At 36.2% G+C, this 14,477-nt stretch overlaps 1 protein-coding gene across 3 annotated transcripts in view; it reads left to right on the top strand.

The window, feature by feature from the left end:
* Positions 1-14,477, top strand: part of LOC105479487 (collagen type XIX alpha 1 chain) — a 334,678-nt gene that overhangs the window by 274,230 nt on the left and 45,971 nt on the right. For all 3 annotated transcript variants that reach the window (XM_011737482.3, XM_011737483.3, XM_011737484.3), the window contains exons 35-40: positions 4,852-4,905; positions 6,293-6,346; positions 8,901-8,945; positions 10,991-11,041; positions 11,142-11,186; positions 11,606-11,632. In XM_011737482.3, coding sequence (XP_011735784.2) covers positions 4,852-4,905; positions 6,293-6,346; positions 8,901-8,945; positions 10,991-11,041; positions 11,142-11,186; positions 11,606-11,632 — 276 coding nt within the window. The remainder of the gene's footprint in view (positions 1-4,851; positions 4,906-6,292; positions 6,347-8,900; positions 8,946-10,990; positions 11,042-11,141; positions 11,187-11,605; positions 11,633-14,477) is intronic.

Here is a 14,477-nt window from a genome sequence, read left to right as displayed (position 1 = left end):
GGGGGAAAGGAGCTCAAAAAAACTCCCAGGGTAGCTAAGAGATTTAAAGGAATAGTAGACAACCAGCCTAGGAGTAAGGGCATTTGAGAACCCAGCAGAGCTTCCCTGGGTACCACTAAACTGTGATTAAACTTCAGCGACCTTGGATTGTCTGCATCTTTGCTCAGCTTTCAAATTCTTGGGAGAAAAAAAACTGTCAGAAGAATCTTCTTGTTCTAGTTTACATCAGCTGGTCACCCTCTGGACTAAGGTTCCAAGTCCAATGTGCTTTTGAGATAATGGTATAATTTTCTGACTCTAAGCCATGGTGATGCTCAGGACGTAATTTTTTTCCTACATAATTCACACTAACTCTTAGAAAAACCAATTAGAATGATGAATTGCTGTTAGTTTAAACAGTTTTGATACTAATAATTCTTAATGAAAGTAAGTAAGCCATCTGGCATATATTAACCTTGATGTTATTGTGGAAAATCATAACTATATAAAGAAAATCTATTTTTCTAGGTGGAGTTACATTTTACATTACAGCAATTATCATGTACTATTGTTTCTAATTAATATTGCTTGTAATCTAGAAAACTTTGAGGTTTAATTTTTCCCAAGTTAAAAATTGAATACCAAATACATTCAATATTTATTTTCATCCATAAATAAAACATTATCTTCAAAATAAGTTATTGTGCTTTTGCTTCCTCATGTTCCACAGAAGGTTTTACTAAAGTACAAGCACAATAACTGATTTTCATAGTCCAACAGCTTTGAACTGCCTCCACTCAAAAGGTAGGCTTTAGAGGCAATTGAGAAGGTAATAACGAAAAGATCAGGAAATAATTGGAATTCAGGTTTTGTATAAGTAACTCTAAGTTAAAGTCACTAGAAGTTAATTTTCATTGATTCTGCAGGGCACTTTTCTCTCTTAGTGAACTGAAATCCATTGTTAATATTCCCCACACTTTAGTGGGCTTTTTCTTTGGTACCCCTCATAAATTCTTTAACACAGTTCACTAAATTGTGCACAATGCTCGTCACATGGGGAGTTCCAGCAAGTTCGGGAGATTCTTTTCCATTGTTTCTTCACATCACGTGAATAATATGAATAAATCTGAAGTAACCTATTGACTCCTTTAGGCCTTGTAGAGGGAATAAGGTGGTGCAGTTTTCTCTCTAGCAGATGGGAAATAATGAATATAATCTCATCTTCTACTTGGTCTCAGATATTATTTGAAATTACAATTTGTTGATTTGTCAAAGTGAATAAAACTTGGACCAAAAACATGTGCATTTCCAACTGGCCAATGAACTATACCATTTCAACACACAGTATGGACTTAATATCTAATCTTACAAAATCTCAAATGTCTATTCTACTCTAAGTGGAAAACATACAGAGGGACACCCCATCTCTTTGAGACTTCTAATTATTATGTTTTTCATCTGTTTGGAAAATGAGAGAGAGGAGTTGCCTGCTTGTTTATTACTCTTAGAAAAGCAATATTTTCTTCCACATTTTTCACAGATGTTGTTGCACATCTCAAGGTAGCAACTTGGAAGATGCTAATAGAACACATGCTAACCTTTGATGGAGTGATTTCTTGCTTGAAATGCAGGTCTTCGTATAATATTTTAGGGTAATAATGGATAAATTAGACATGAAAAATATCATCAGCCAGATATTATAGCAACAGAAAATATTCTTGGTAGCAACTAATCTGGGACTTGCAAAGTGAAATATCAGAGCAGGGTAAGAATGTAGCTCCAATGATCTCTGAATATCTCTGCAATAAATTTTAATTTGTGTGTTAGTTTGGCACTGTATGTTAAATTGACTGTCCTACTCTTTAATATGCATTTGTCTTCTTTAATGATCATCTTGTCTTGTAAAATTATCTTATTGCCCTTTATGCATCTATAGTAACTTTTACTTTTACTACAGAATTTCAGCTTTTTCAGAGAAAGGCTGCTGAGAATGATTTTTTATTTATGGACTGAGGTTTATTTTAAAGTTTAATGTGGTCATCAAAGGTTAATGAATCCCAAGCTTATAAATTAGGCTATCTAAAAACTCACTCAACATCTCTGGACTGATTCAGTGTTGAGACTAAAAGTAGCAAAAAAAAAAGAATACATATATACATATATTTTATGCATGTACATATAGAAAGAATTTTATGGAAAATGGGTATTTTGAGGTAAAGAAATTTATAGTATAACATTTATTATCTCCAGTCATTTAGAGGTGCCATTATCGATGGAAATGTTTTTTACCTTGCATTTATAAACCTGTATGCAAGTTAATGTTAGGAAAATAAAAAGAACTAGTACCATATACCAATATGTAGAGCCTGCACATGCACACATGGCCATGTACACACACATACATACACACACACACACACACACAGACACACACACAGCACTGCCAATGAGATTGATAAAATTTTGGAGAAAAAATATGTCAACATTCTTTAACACAAATACACACAAGATTTGGCCCAAGGACATGAGGATATGACATGAGGAATTCTAGCATGTTCATGTAGAATTTTTAAGCATTTCTTCATATCATATCACATGAATAGACCTGAACACCATTTGGTATTGAGTGGACAAAACTGGAAGAACTTGGTCCTTGATCCCACTGATGCAAAGAACCTTGATCCAGCTCACAGTCCTATAGAATGCTCATAATCAATATGTAGTAATATTTCCATGGCCATGTCATATAATATTTATAAAGTATATGAAAATGCATATATCATAATAGTGAAAGGTAAAGGAATTGTATCATGACAAAGAATGGTATAGCAATACAGAAAGAATATTTTACTCAGTAAAGGAGACTAAATCCTGAAAGAGTGGAATCATTCAGTCTAGAACTTGATGTATCACATGGTTGTCTGATATAACAAAAGGGTATTTTAAAATAGTTTTTTCTCATTATAGAAGTGATATCAGTTCACTATTGAAAATTAGGAAAATACAAAAATCACTGAAAGATAAAATTTCTCCCTATTCCCACTACCCAGGAGGGACTTCTGGTAATAGTAATGTCATGGTCCACAACTGTATTAGTCCATTTTCACACTGCTATAAAGAACTTTCCTGAGACTGGGTAATTTATAAAGGAAAGAGGTTTAATTGACCCACAGTTCCGCATGGCTGGGGAGGCCTCAGGAAACTTACAATCATGACAGAAGGTGAAGAGGAGACAAGCACCTTCACAAGGCAGCAGGAGAGAGAGCAAAGGAGGAATTTCCAAACACTTCTAAAACCATCGGATCTCCTGAGGACGTACTCACTATCATGAGAACAGCATGGGGAAAACCACCCCCACGATCCAATCACCTCCTTCCCTCTACATATGGGGATTACAGTTTGAGATGAGATTTGGGTAGAGACACAGAGCCACATCAGATCAACAACACCTCATCTATAAATTCCAAAACCAAAGCCTCTGAAAACCCTGGAAATGTTTCCCAAGTTTGGCTTTGTTTCCCAAGCAAATTCATTTGGCAGCCGAATCTGGCCTAACTCACACAGAGCTCGTCTATCCCGCTCTGTCAGAATATTGTGTTTTGCCACAGAAATATGTGTGTGTTTATTAGAGGGCACTGCTTCAAACACCACTGCAGTATTACATAATATTCAGTATGTATATCATGTTACCTGTGAAATGAAGTGATAATCCAGAATTCTAAAACACACATCTAACACTAAAGTTTCTGATAAAACTTTTATCTATTTGTCATGATAAAATAATAAAAGCCTGTATGTATCATTCCCATCTTTTAGGAAGTACATTTAAAATTGTTTAAAAATGTAGACCCTCTGCTATATAAGATTTGTGACTTGTATTTTTGCATGTTTTCTAACTTTTTTAAAACATGATTTTAGTAATTGCAAAATATTTCGTATTATAAATTGTATGTAATTTATTTAATAATATTCAAAACTAATTACATAAGTTAGCTAATCTTGGCAGTTCTTCCTTGATATATAAATGTATCAGCATCCTAAATCCTATCCGGTATAATTGGTGCTATTCTACAAATCTGAGGAGGGGAGGGAGGGGAAATCTATCCATTATTATGCTTAAGCCGTGAAAGGGTTCCAAATTTAAATTCACCAATGAGCCAAATTTCTCCTTGTAATAAACTGATGAGCTAAAATAAATATTATATCATAAAACATATGCCATTTTCCCAAGCTGAATGGAGCTTTAGTGTAATCATGTGTTTCTTCAATGGCATTCTGCCAATCTGAAATTTGTATTTCCATGTTTTACCAGTACAAGATTCTTAGATACTACTGCTGACGGAATGGCTCTATAAAATAAGAAATGCTCTGTGAATCACCAGATTAAATTATGTTTGCTTCAGATTCCATGTCCTGGCATTTTATCTCACCCTTCTTACTGTTTAAAATTGAGTATTTGCACATATTCTTACTTAAAATTGGAGGCTAAGCTATGAGTAGACAAAAGCATACAGAGTGATATAATGGATGCTGGAGGCCCAGAAGTGAGGAGTGCAGGCAAGGAGTGAAGGATGAAAAACTACCTATTGGGTACAGTGTACACTACTTGGGTGATGGGTGCACTAAAATCACAAACTTCACCATTATACAATTTATCTACATAACTGAAAATCACTTGCACCCCTAAAGAAAAAGTTATATTTTTGAAATTAGAAAATTAGAATTAAAAAAGGATATTTGCATATGACATACATTATGTTTCTCAATTAGCTAAATAAGTGTTTAATGTTCAATGGTCAAAATATTTGATTAACTAAAATGCCTTATTCCCAATGATATAACAGATTTTATGGTAGGAACTATCTTTTCCAGGGTCTCCAAGGGATTCCAGGCATTCCAGGCGCTCCAGGCCCAACTGGACCCCCTGTAAGTATTTGTTAAAATGATTGCACTCACAGTTTATACCTGCTGGGATGATGCAAGGTGAATTAATTTTCTTCATTGCATTTTGTTCTCTGTGCCTCTATGTAGATTGTCCAGCTATTGCCTGGAAAAGTAGCCTCATCCAAGCTCTCAGATTTTCATTTAGTAATTACTTAAGACTGCTCAGTGTCCTGGGGGCTTGTATCAGAATTCCACCAGACCAGAAAGCAGTCTGCGATTAAGCTAGTCTGTTTGAAATAGAAATTGCATATAAAAGAGCATTCTATTTTTTATTTATAATTTTTTGGCACTAACCTTTAGAAGAGATAGTCAAATGGCAGCACAAACTGAGAATTTATTTTCTAAAGGAAAAAAAAGTGGGCTAAGGATTATTAGATTTCATTTATTGTTATTCCTATGTATAAATTAAAATCCCTCTATTTTAGTCAAGGCTTTCACTGACCCTCAAACACACCATCAAAGCCTTCGTGTCTTTCACTGTCTTGTTTTCCTAGAACAGAATCTCTTTTCCTTTATACTTGCCAAACCCAATCTCTCATTCAAACAGAGTTTAATTCTAGAGTCGCCAGATAAAATACAGTGCATGCAGTTAAATTTGAATTTCAGATAAACAAATAATTGTTTAGCATATGTTCATCCCAAATATTGTGTTTTTATTTGCTAAATCTGGCAACCCAGCACATGCTTCAGCTTCTCCACCTCATCCTTTCTTAGAGTTCCTATGCCGACAGAGTCTTTACCACACCAGTAGGAATGTAATTATATATTTTTAATGTTCTGAAATAAGGATTTTCCATAATTAAAGTTGTGTCATTTATGCTTTCACCACAGTTATATAGAACAAACCTGGCTTTAAATTGTTCACTAAAATTAAAAACGATGACAAAGAGTTGTGAAAGAAACCATGAAAATTATAGCTAACTCTGTTCCCAAAGGATTAAAATTAAATTTTATTTTTCAGTGGTAAAATGCAGATCATATAACTCAATGTGCACACTGTTAATTCTGCCGCCTTGCAGTATTTAAAATGTTGATCCCTACCAAAACTATAGCTCATTTAGGAAGGCATAATGTTATATAAATTGCCATTTAAACAGCAAGACTTTAAGTGTATCAAAAGGTTCCAATTAAGGTCATTAAATGTGGTTGACCAAGGTGAAAAAGCAACCACAAATACAAATTTTACCCTTCCAAGGGCTTATCAGCAGGATACAGCTGCTGTATCAGCCAGAAGAAATATAAGCTTCTAGGGCTTATTTAATTAGGATCAAATGACCTTCAAAATGTGTAAGTTTTAGTAACCAACTTCCAATACCCTTCGGCCATTTAATTGTTGTTTCTGTAACAAACTTAGTTTTATGTTTTACAGGGCTTACTGGGAAGAACTGGACATCCTGGTCCCACAGGAGCAAAAGGTGAAAAGGTACAAAGGAAAAGCCTCACTTACCATCCAAACTGGGGCTTGGAGTGGGAGCAAGATGAGACTCTTCACAGAGAGAGCCATAAAATCAAGCAAAGCCTGAAAGTAGAAATGATGGCAGAGAGTAGCTATTCTTGTAGTGGACTTGGAAGAACATCGGTCCAAAGGTTATTCTCAACATGGGAGATATTTTCCTAGGATAAAGGATAAATAGAACATTGGAACCATAAAACAAAAGTTCAGGCTGGATTCAGGATCCTGGGCAACCATCTATGTGGAAGGATTGAGTGGGGGAGCCTCCTGAAAGGATGCAAGTAATGTGGTGTGAACCAGGGAGTTCCAGCCACAGGGGCAGTCAGTTTTCTATGACAAAATACCATAGACAGAGTGGCTTATAAACAACAAACATTTATGCATATTTCTCTCAGTTCTGGAGTGTGGGAAGTCCAAGATCAAGGTGCTGGCAGAATCGGTATCTGACAGAGTCTGCCTTCTTGTTCATAGATGTCTCCTACTAGCTGTGTCCTCACATAGTAGAAGGGTGACCAAGCTCCCTTGGACCTCCTTTATAAGGGCACTAATCCTATTCATGAAGGCTCCACCCTCATGACCTAATCACTTCCCAAAGGCCTCACCTCCAAAAGCTCCAGACAGCGGGCTGGCTCTCAGGACCAAGATTCTAGTAATCAAAGAGCTTGCAGAGACGGTCTAGAAGTTCTGTCTCTAGACGGTCATGGGGGAAATGTACTGAAGAGCCAGGATAGCTTGTTTCCTGGGGAGATCAGTTATTGGACAGATGGGTTGCCATAGTCAGAAAGGAGGACCAGCAATAGATGAGTCTCAGACAGGACACCACACAGTTTCACATGTTTACTCCATTTAGGATCTAAACAGGCCCTATTGCCCTAGTCCAGGCAGATCCAGCAAGTAAGTGGAATAAGCCTAGCTATTTAGATTGGGGAAATAAGAATCAAGAGTCCACATGAGCCACTCAAGCAGCTTCCACCCACTCATCAGGACACAAGTTCCCTGACCAACGTGGAGCATAATGACATCAAGGAGCAAAGGAATCTCAACGCATTTTGAAGGAAACAATGCCTTTATTCTAGATAGTCTCTGCACATTTTTTTCTGATTTTATCCCAAGGAGCTTGCCCAACTCCACCAGCCTTTTTTCTCTGTTCTCTATGGAAATTACTCAGTCATAGACTTGCCTTTGAAGTTAATGGGAATCCCACACTGAGATGAGCTTTGGGGCACAAATGAGAGTGAATATATGACTTTTAATGGTGCCAGAGGCGGAAAAAAAAGGCTTTTCAATAGGCACATATTTTTCCTTGTTTGTTGACTCATTAGAACTATGACATAATTCTTTGAAGGACACTGCCAGTTGTCAGCAGAATATGACATGTCTTAGAGAGATAGCCACCATCAAAGCAGTTTGAGAAAAGAAACTATATGCTTGTTCTTTGTTATATATTCTCAGGCAGAAGCAGTGCAAGAAGAACTTTACAGTTTATTTTTGTTGATAAACATACAAACAAAAGATTTTATGATACTTTCGTTACCAAAAATTGGGAGGGTATTGGAATGAAGTCCTTGATTACATTTGTGGGAATGGACTAAAATCCCTCAAAATTCTTGGACATTGTGAGTAGAAATTTTACTCTATCTGAATTCTTTTTTAATTAACCGTGTCTTGCCATTTCCTCTGCTACAGAGGGACTTAAAAGATTTTATGAGGCTACTATTTTAAGAGAAAAGCAGAGTTATAGGAAGAACTGCTGAGAGACACCAGAGGGACTTCAGTAGCTCTGCTTATTATGGACCGATAAACATCTATGGTTTGTAAAAATAAAAGTGAAATACATTTTTCAACTTTCAACTTGAATTCATTCTCACAAATTCTATTTTCAGTCTGCTTCTCCTGTAAGACTAAGACTGTTTATATTGTAGTGACCATTTGCTTTAAACAGTGCCATACCACAGTTGCTTCTGTTCAGGGAGATGTATCTGACTAGGGCATAAAGTCAGATATTAGTGTAGGAAATGGAGATGAAGTTTCCCTTCTGCAGACACAACACAGGTTGTGATTTTTTCACTTTCATCAAATTATGTTCATGTCCCCTCTGGTTTCCAAAAGATGAAGGTGGTAGAAATGAGGCTCAAAGTTAGGGCTGACTCAGAGCCACAATCCCAGAGCCCACTGCCTGCTTGTAGGAAAGTTCCACATTGGGAGAGTTCCCCCAGCTACACTGGAAGTCCAGGACATAAGCACCTGGGTTGTCTGGCTCCATCTAAAAACAAGCTTCATTTCTAGAGCTCACACTGTGAGAATCTGAATGGGTACGGGAAAAGGCCTTTACCTGTCCTGCGGTCTAGAAATGTATTTCCTTGGTAAAGGAGAGAGCCCAGCTGTATGAGACTACAAGGCTGAAACCTCATGGCAAGTCATATTGATTTCAGAAGACGGCTCTGTGATTAATTTCAGAAGGTAGTTTGTAAACCTGGGGTAGAAACGTCTACGCCGCTGATATTAGTCTATATATCCCTTGCAGGGCAGCCACGGACCCCCCGGGAAACCCGGACCACCTGGACCACCTGTGAGTTGTTCTAGGCTTAAAACTTAAAATTCATATGTTTAGTTAAGACTTTGATAACTCAGAGGTAAGACTACATTTAGATGTTTTCAAAGATAAAAGTGTTCTGAATTTTGTGTATAAATACAAATGATAGCCAATGTAGCTTTAAAGAGACCTGGTTTGTTCCCCCTTTGGTTCAGCCTCAATGTGCAATGCTCAGATTTGCATACTGCGTGTCTCCCCATCTTGGATTTAGGAACCTGAGTTTGTGCTCCGACTCTCCAGTTCCTGCCTTGGGGCCCTTGGGAAAGTCATTCATCTCAGTGTGCTTCATTCACAGAAAAGAGAAGGGCCAGAAAAATAGATCCTTTCCGCTGATGCGAGTTGGTAGAAAATCTGATATTATGCTATATGTGTTCATTCCCATTCATGATGTCTGAGATGCAAGGAGACTCTATTTATGTAGCTCCTAGTGAACAAAAAGTACAAGAGGCATCGATGTTTTTATTATTGTGATTGAGACAGATGCACGCTCCGTCAGGGAAACGGTGGAGCGGAGAGGAGCCTCTCTCTGTGGCAAGTCTGCCCTCATGTGGGGCCACGCTCGAATCGCAGCCGAGCCGAGCTGAGATTCACGCCAAACACCCTTTCCTACCCCACGTCACTGGAATATTTTAATAAACCAAGCTCACCATAGAAAGGGCAGAATTGACCGTGACTTTCTGAAGACAATGAGGATTATTATCAGTCTGTATGCAGTTGCATGCTTTGTACACGTAAATGAAGAGATTAGCACTCTATTTCCTGAACTTGTTTCCTAAATCTGTTCAGCTGTGTTACTGACCTTTTCACTTGACCAGAAAGCAGGACAGAAGGTATTTAGGGTTCAAATCCTAAAATTCACTCCTTCCCCAGTGGGCAGAACAGCAAATATAACATGAGTTCATGAAAGGGACCTATAATTTTATAATGCGCCTAACATATCTTTGTCTTCCCTCTGAATTCTCCAAAACCATCCATCCTGCAAAACACTGATTAAATGTTTTCTTCCCTGGGAAACCTCCTTTGGAAATCTCAGATAAAAATATCCTTTGTCTGTTCAGGACGTAGCACACTAAAATATAGTAGACATTCAGTCACTGTCAGATGAATGAGTTAAATAATGAAGTAATAAATGGATGGAGCGTTTTTCTTCTATCACTAGTGTTTGGAAGATGCATGCAAATTGTCTTCACAGAACACCACTGGCCACCATCATACAGAAACAATGAAACAGTGACTTCTTCAACTCTTCAACTAATATGTGAAAACTGCAGAAAGGAAAAGACAGATTTGACTATGATTCTATACAAATGTTTAAAAGGAAAGACAAAAGATCCTAACTAAAATTTTCATATGCAAATTTTTCCTAAATGCTAAAATGTATGATTTTTTTAAACTATAGAATAAGTTCTCCTTTAAGTGTTGGTTACTCTAGGACATGTCAATTTTTTTCAAGATGTTCTTATTCTCTTTTGTCCTAAAGAATTTATTTTTGTAGAAACATCCACACAGCATTGTGGATAACGTCATCTCCTCATTTACCTTAATTTTCTATTTGGTATGAAGAGACTGTGGAAAAAAATTACTTTTCAGTAGCCAAATTGTTCCCTATTCACATCTTCATCAGCACTACGGCATTATAGCCTGCAGGTCAGCAGGCTGTAAACAGTTAGTCTAAATTGGCAATTCAGAAACTGAATTTTAATGAGCAAATATTTTCCTCCGAATGCATTAGTGTCTCATCTGTCAAACCTGAACATTAATCAAACCCCAACTGAAAGTGTCTATCTGCTTCAGGTGTAGCTCACACTCCCTTTTCATTTCTTTCCCTGCATTTGCTTTGGAAAAGCTAAAAATTAAAACGTTGTATTATTTTACTTAGAGTATTAAACTCCCTTTGTAAAACAGAAGAGAAAAAAAGTAAAAAATAGAATAGGAATAGTATCATTTGGTAAAATGATAAAATGTAGAGATGCAAAGTACTAACTTTCAAGAATAATTCTGTATCTCACCTCTTTCCTCAGGGTATTCCATTTAATGAAGGAAATGGCATGAGCAGTTTATATAAAATTAAGGTATTTATACTATATTTGTAATTATTTAAAATCCAGTTATAGACTGCTATAAATTCTTCTCATCTTTCTCCTTTTCTTTTCTTTTCATTTTCTTTTGAAGGGAGGTGTGAATGTTCCCAGTTACCCAGGGCCACCCGGTCCTCCTGTAAGTATAGTTTATCGTCAAACACACTTTAGCTGAACGACCACAATGAAAAACAAACAATAAAAACCTCTTAAGTTCACTGAAAACTTCATGTTACAAATATAGCCCAATTTTACAGCAGAAGAAAATAAGTAAAACCAATTATAATGAAATTGAGAAAATGTAAATAGCATTTTTCATGGTGCTGTCACTTTTTTCATTGCAAATCTAAGAACTAAATCAAGGTCCAAGCAATCACTTTTATGAAATTTCCATCAAGTTATATTTTTTCATCTTATTCTTCAAATTCAAACTGTAATTAAAGGAAAACTTGCTAATTTTTGTATATGTATTAAAGCAGATTGGCCAATGGTGTTTCTTATTCTGTAACTTTGCTTTGGTCATTATTTGAAAAATGACTTTCCATGTTTCTCTTACAGGGCCCAAAAGGCGATCCTGGCCCAGTGGTATGAATGTTCCCATGTTTTGTGTCATTTAGAATATTGGTCTTTGTTAAATTTTGAAAGAAAAGCATCAGGCAAAATGGCCTGCCTTCTTAGGTGTTCATCAATTAACATGGTGGTGGTGACAAGCAGGCCACAAAAAGAATGCCAGCAATGTGTTCTCTATTTCTGAGATGCATTAGTTCTGATGTTGTCCCTGCCCTTGAGGTTTGTCTCTTTCCATCAGCATGTTTTAAAAATCATCCTGTGATGGAGGAAGACACATATAAAGCTCTGATAAATGGGACACTTTCTTCTAATAGCCCTCTTCTGATGATTGATTCAATTTTAAGTAGATTGTGGAAGAGAAATACTTACTGGAAAGAAATTCCTTAATATATCTGTCATCTCCCCAACAAAAAAGGAAGGAACTGTTTATTTGCTTTAAATGTCTTAGGCAATTATTCTGCAGGAGATGTGTTTTGTCATAAACCTGCTTATTAGGAGGAATGTATCAGGAGGTTACGCTCAGCATGGAAGGAGATCATGTCCTCCCCCGCCTAAAGGACGATAATTGTTCTCAGCATCTTTCTCAACCATGGAGCCTCACTGTAAAAGTTCTGCCAAATTCAATTAGATGCCTTTTATTGCTGGGCATTTTTTCCTGTCATGTCCTTTTCAAGCATATCCTTCATGTTTCATTTGTGTATCTTTTAACCTTTGGGTATATACTTGAAACTCAAATGTACCTAACACTGAAATAAATGTTCAAACCACTTTCCATTGCCATGTGAAAAAAAATTTAAAGCCTTTTCATTATAGTACAGTTTGTTAAAACTCAATGAATAAATTTTAAATCAGCAAAGGGACAAGTCATAACAAGCAATGTTTTTATGTCTAAAAACATATTTTAAAGAGATGCATTAAAGAGCTGTTTGATTTTATTATTAGGAAATATATATTAAAAGCCAAATTGTTGTCCCCTGAAAGCATTATTTCAACTAGTTAGGATCATATTCTGTAATTCAGAGTGTCCTTTGTTTTACTATTCATGCACTCTGTCTACCCTGTCTTTACCTGAAACCAACTATATGCTTCATTCTAATTTTAATTTTCTTACATCTTGTTGATAAAAAATGTCCTCCTGGTCTTTCCCTCTCATACTCATATGCACAAAACAGCTTCTCTGAGTCATTTAAGAGTACCTAGGCTTCTCACTGACTTTTTGGGAACATTATTTGAAGTTCTTGCATTAATAACTGCAGATTAAGATAAGAACTTTTTAAGTATTATAATAAAGGATAAATTAAAATTTACTGGCATTGACAAGGGGCTGGCAACAAAAATGTAGACCTATTTGAGTAGAATTTGAAGATTAGTCTTCAAATTTCTTAGCTGCAACAAAGGATAAAGAAAACTGATGGAAGCGTGTTCCTTGCTTTTAGAGATGTGATTAAGAGAGTGAAGCACAAAAACAGAAAACTGCAATCATGAAATTAAATACACGTTTAGTGTACACATTCAGGCTTATCCTAGATAAAATTTTGAAGTTACTCTTTTGGGTTCTCTGTCAGCACCATCCTGCAACTCTCACCTTCTCCCACCATCTGTCCTGTAGGGAAAAATAATAGTTCATGCCAGAGAAATAATCCAGGAATGACAGAACTGTAGATCACAGAGCAAAAACTTGAGAAGTCTTTTTAAGGTGGGAAATTTGCTCTTCCAACATTCTTCAAATCCCATGACAATAGATCTGTCTCACTATTTCTAATCTTCTCCATAAACCTTTCTAGAGGAATATTACCCTTAATTGAATTTGTTATCTTCTGAGATGCTCCATTTCGTTCCTTTAGTATTCAGTTTATAAGTGATCTTTAATTAAATATTTAATTATTAGCTACTTTCAAGCAATTATTGATTGATTGAGCACCTTCTCTGTCTTAAGGACTGTTGAGAATGTAAACAAAGAGAATCAAAGAGTGTGTTTCCTTTGTCAGCAACCTAGGGACTCTTCTACAGAACTTTATGCAGAACAGAATCTGAACTTTTTTTTTTAACCAATTATGAAGTTATATATTAGGGGGCATTTTAAAAGATTTCTGAAACGTAGAAAACATATCAATTCATATGCTCACTCATTAAATATTCTGTAATAAGGACAATGTTGTAAATAATAATGAAGTTATATCCTTGGTAATATTTTTGAAGCAGATTAGAATTTGTATGTGAAAATACACTTACATAGAATACAATTTGAAAGCTTCTGTTTCTTCGTGATTATGTCTAAAGCATCCAGTGTCCTAAGAAAATATTTGCAGTGAACATTAGTTTATTAACAAGAAGGCATCAAACAACTCCCCACTTTATCTCTTTTTTAACTTAAAGCCCTAGTGCAAGCTTGTCCAACCCATGGCCCGTGGGCTGCATGCAGCTCAGGAAAGCTTTGAATATGGCCCAACACAAATTTGTAAACTTTCTTAAAACATTAGGAGATTTTTTTTGTGATTACTTAACTCATCAGCTATCATTAGTGTTAGTGTATTTTATTGGAAGACAATTATTTTTCTTCCATTGTGGCCCAGGGAAGCCAAAATATTGAACACTCCTTCCCTAATGCTTTTTTTGTTAAAAGTTAGCAACTTCTTTCACCACAGTTTCTCCCAATGTGTTCCTTGAGGGTCTACAGGCTCCAGTTAGCCTGGGAGCATACACTAGAACATGTAAAGATTTTTTAAAATAGAAAACACTAATCTACCCCCTTCCAGTGACTCATCAACTTGAGCAATAACTTTTAGTGTTATTGGAGATAATGATCCTGGGGTCAACTTCTTAAGCATTCACAATTCTTGTCCAGCTGCAGAGATTACTT

This window comes from Macaca nemestrina, chromosome 5, assembly GCF_043159975.1.
Source record: "Macaca nemestrina isolate mMacNem1 chromosome 5, mMacNem.hap1, whole genome shotgun sequence".
Taxonomy (NCBI): Eukaryota; Metazoa; Chordata; class Mammalia; order Primates; family Cercopithecidae; genus Macaca; species Macaca nemestrina.
The sequence above is the reverse complement of the archived record's forward strand: the minus strand, read 5'-3'. Positions and strand labels throughout refer to the sequence as shown.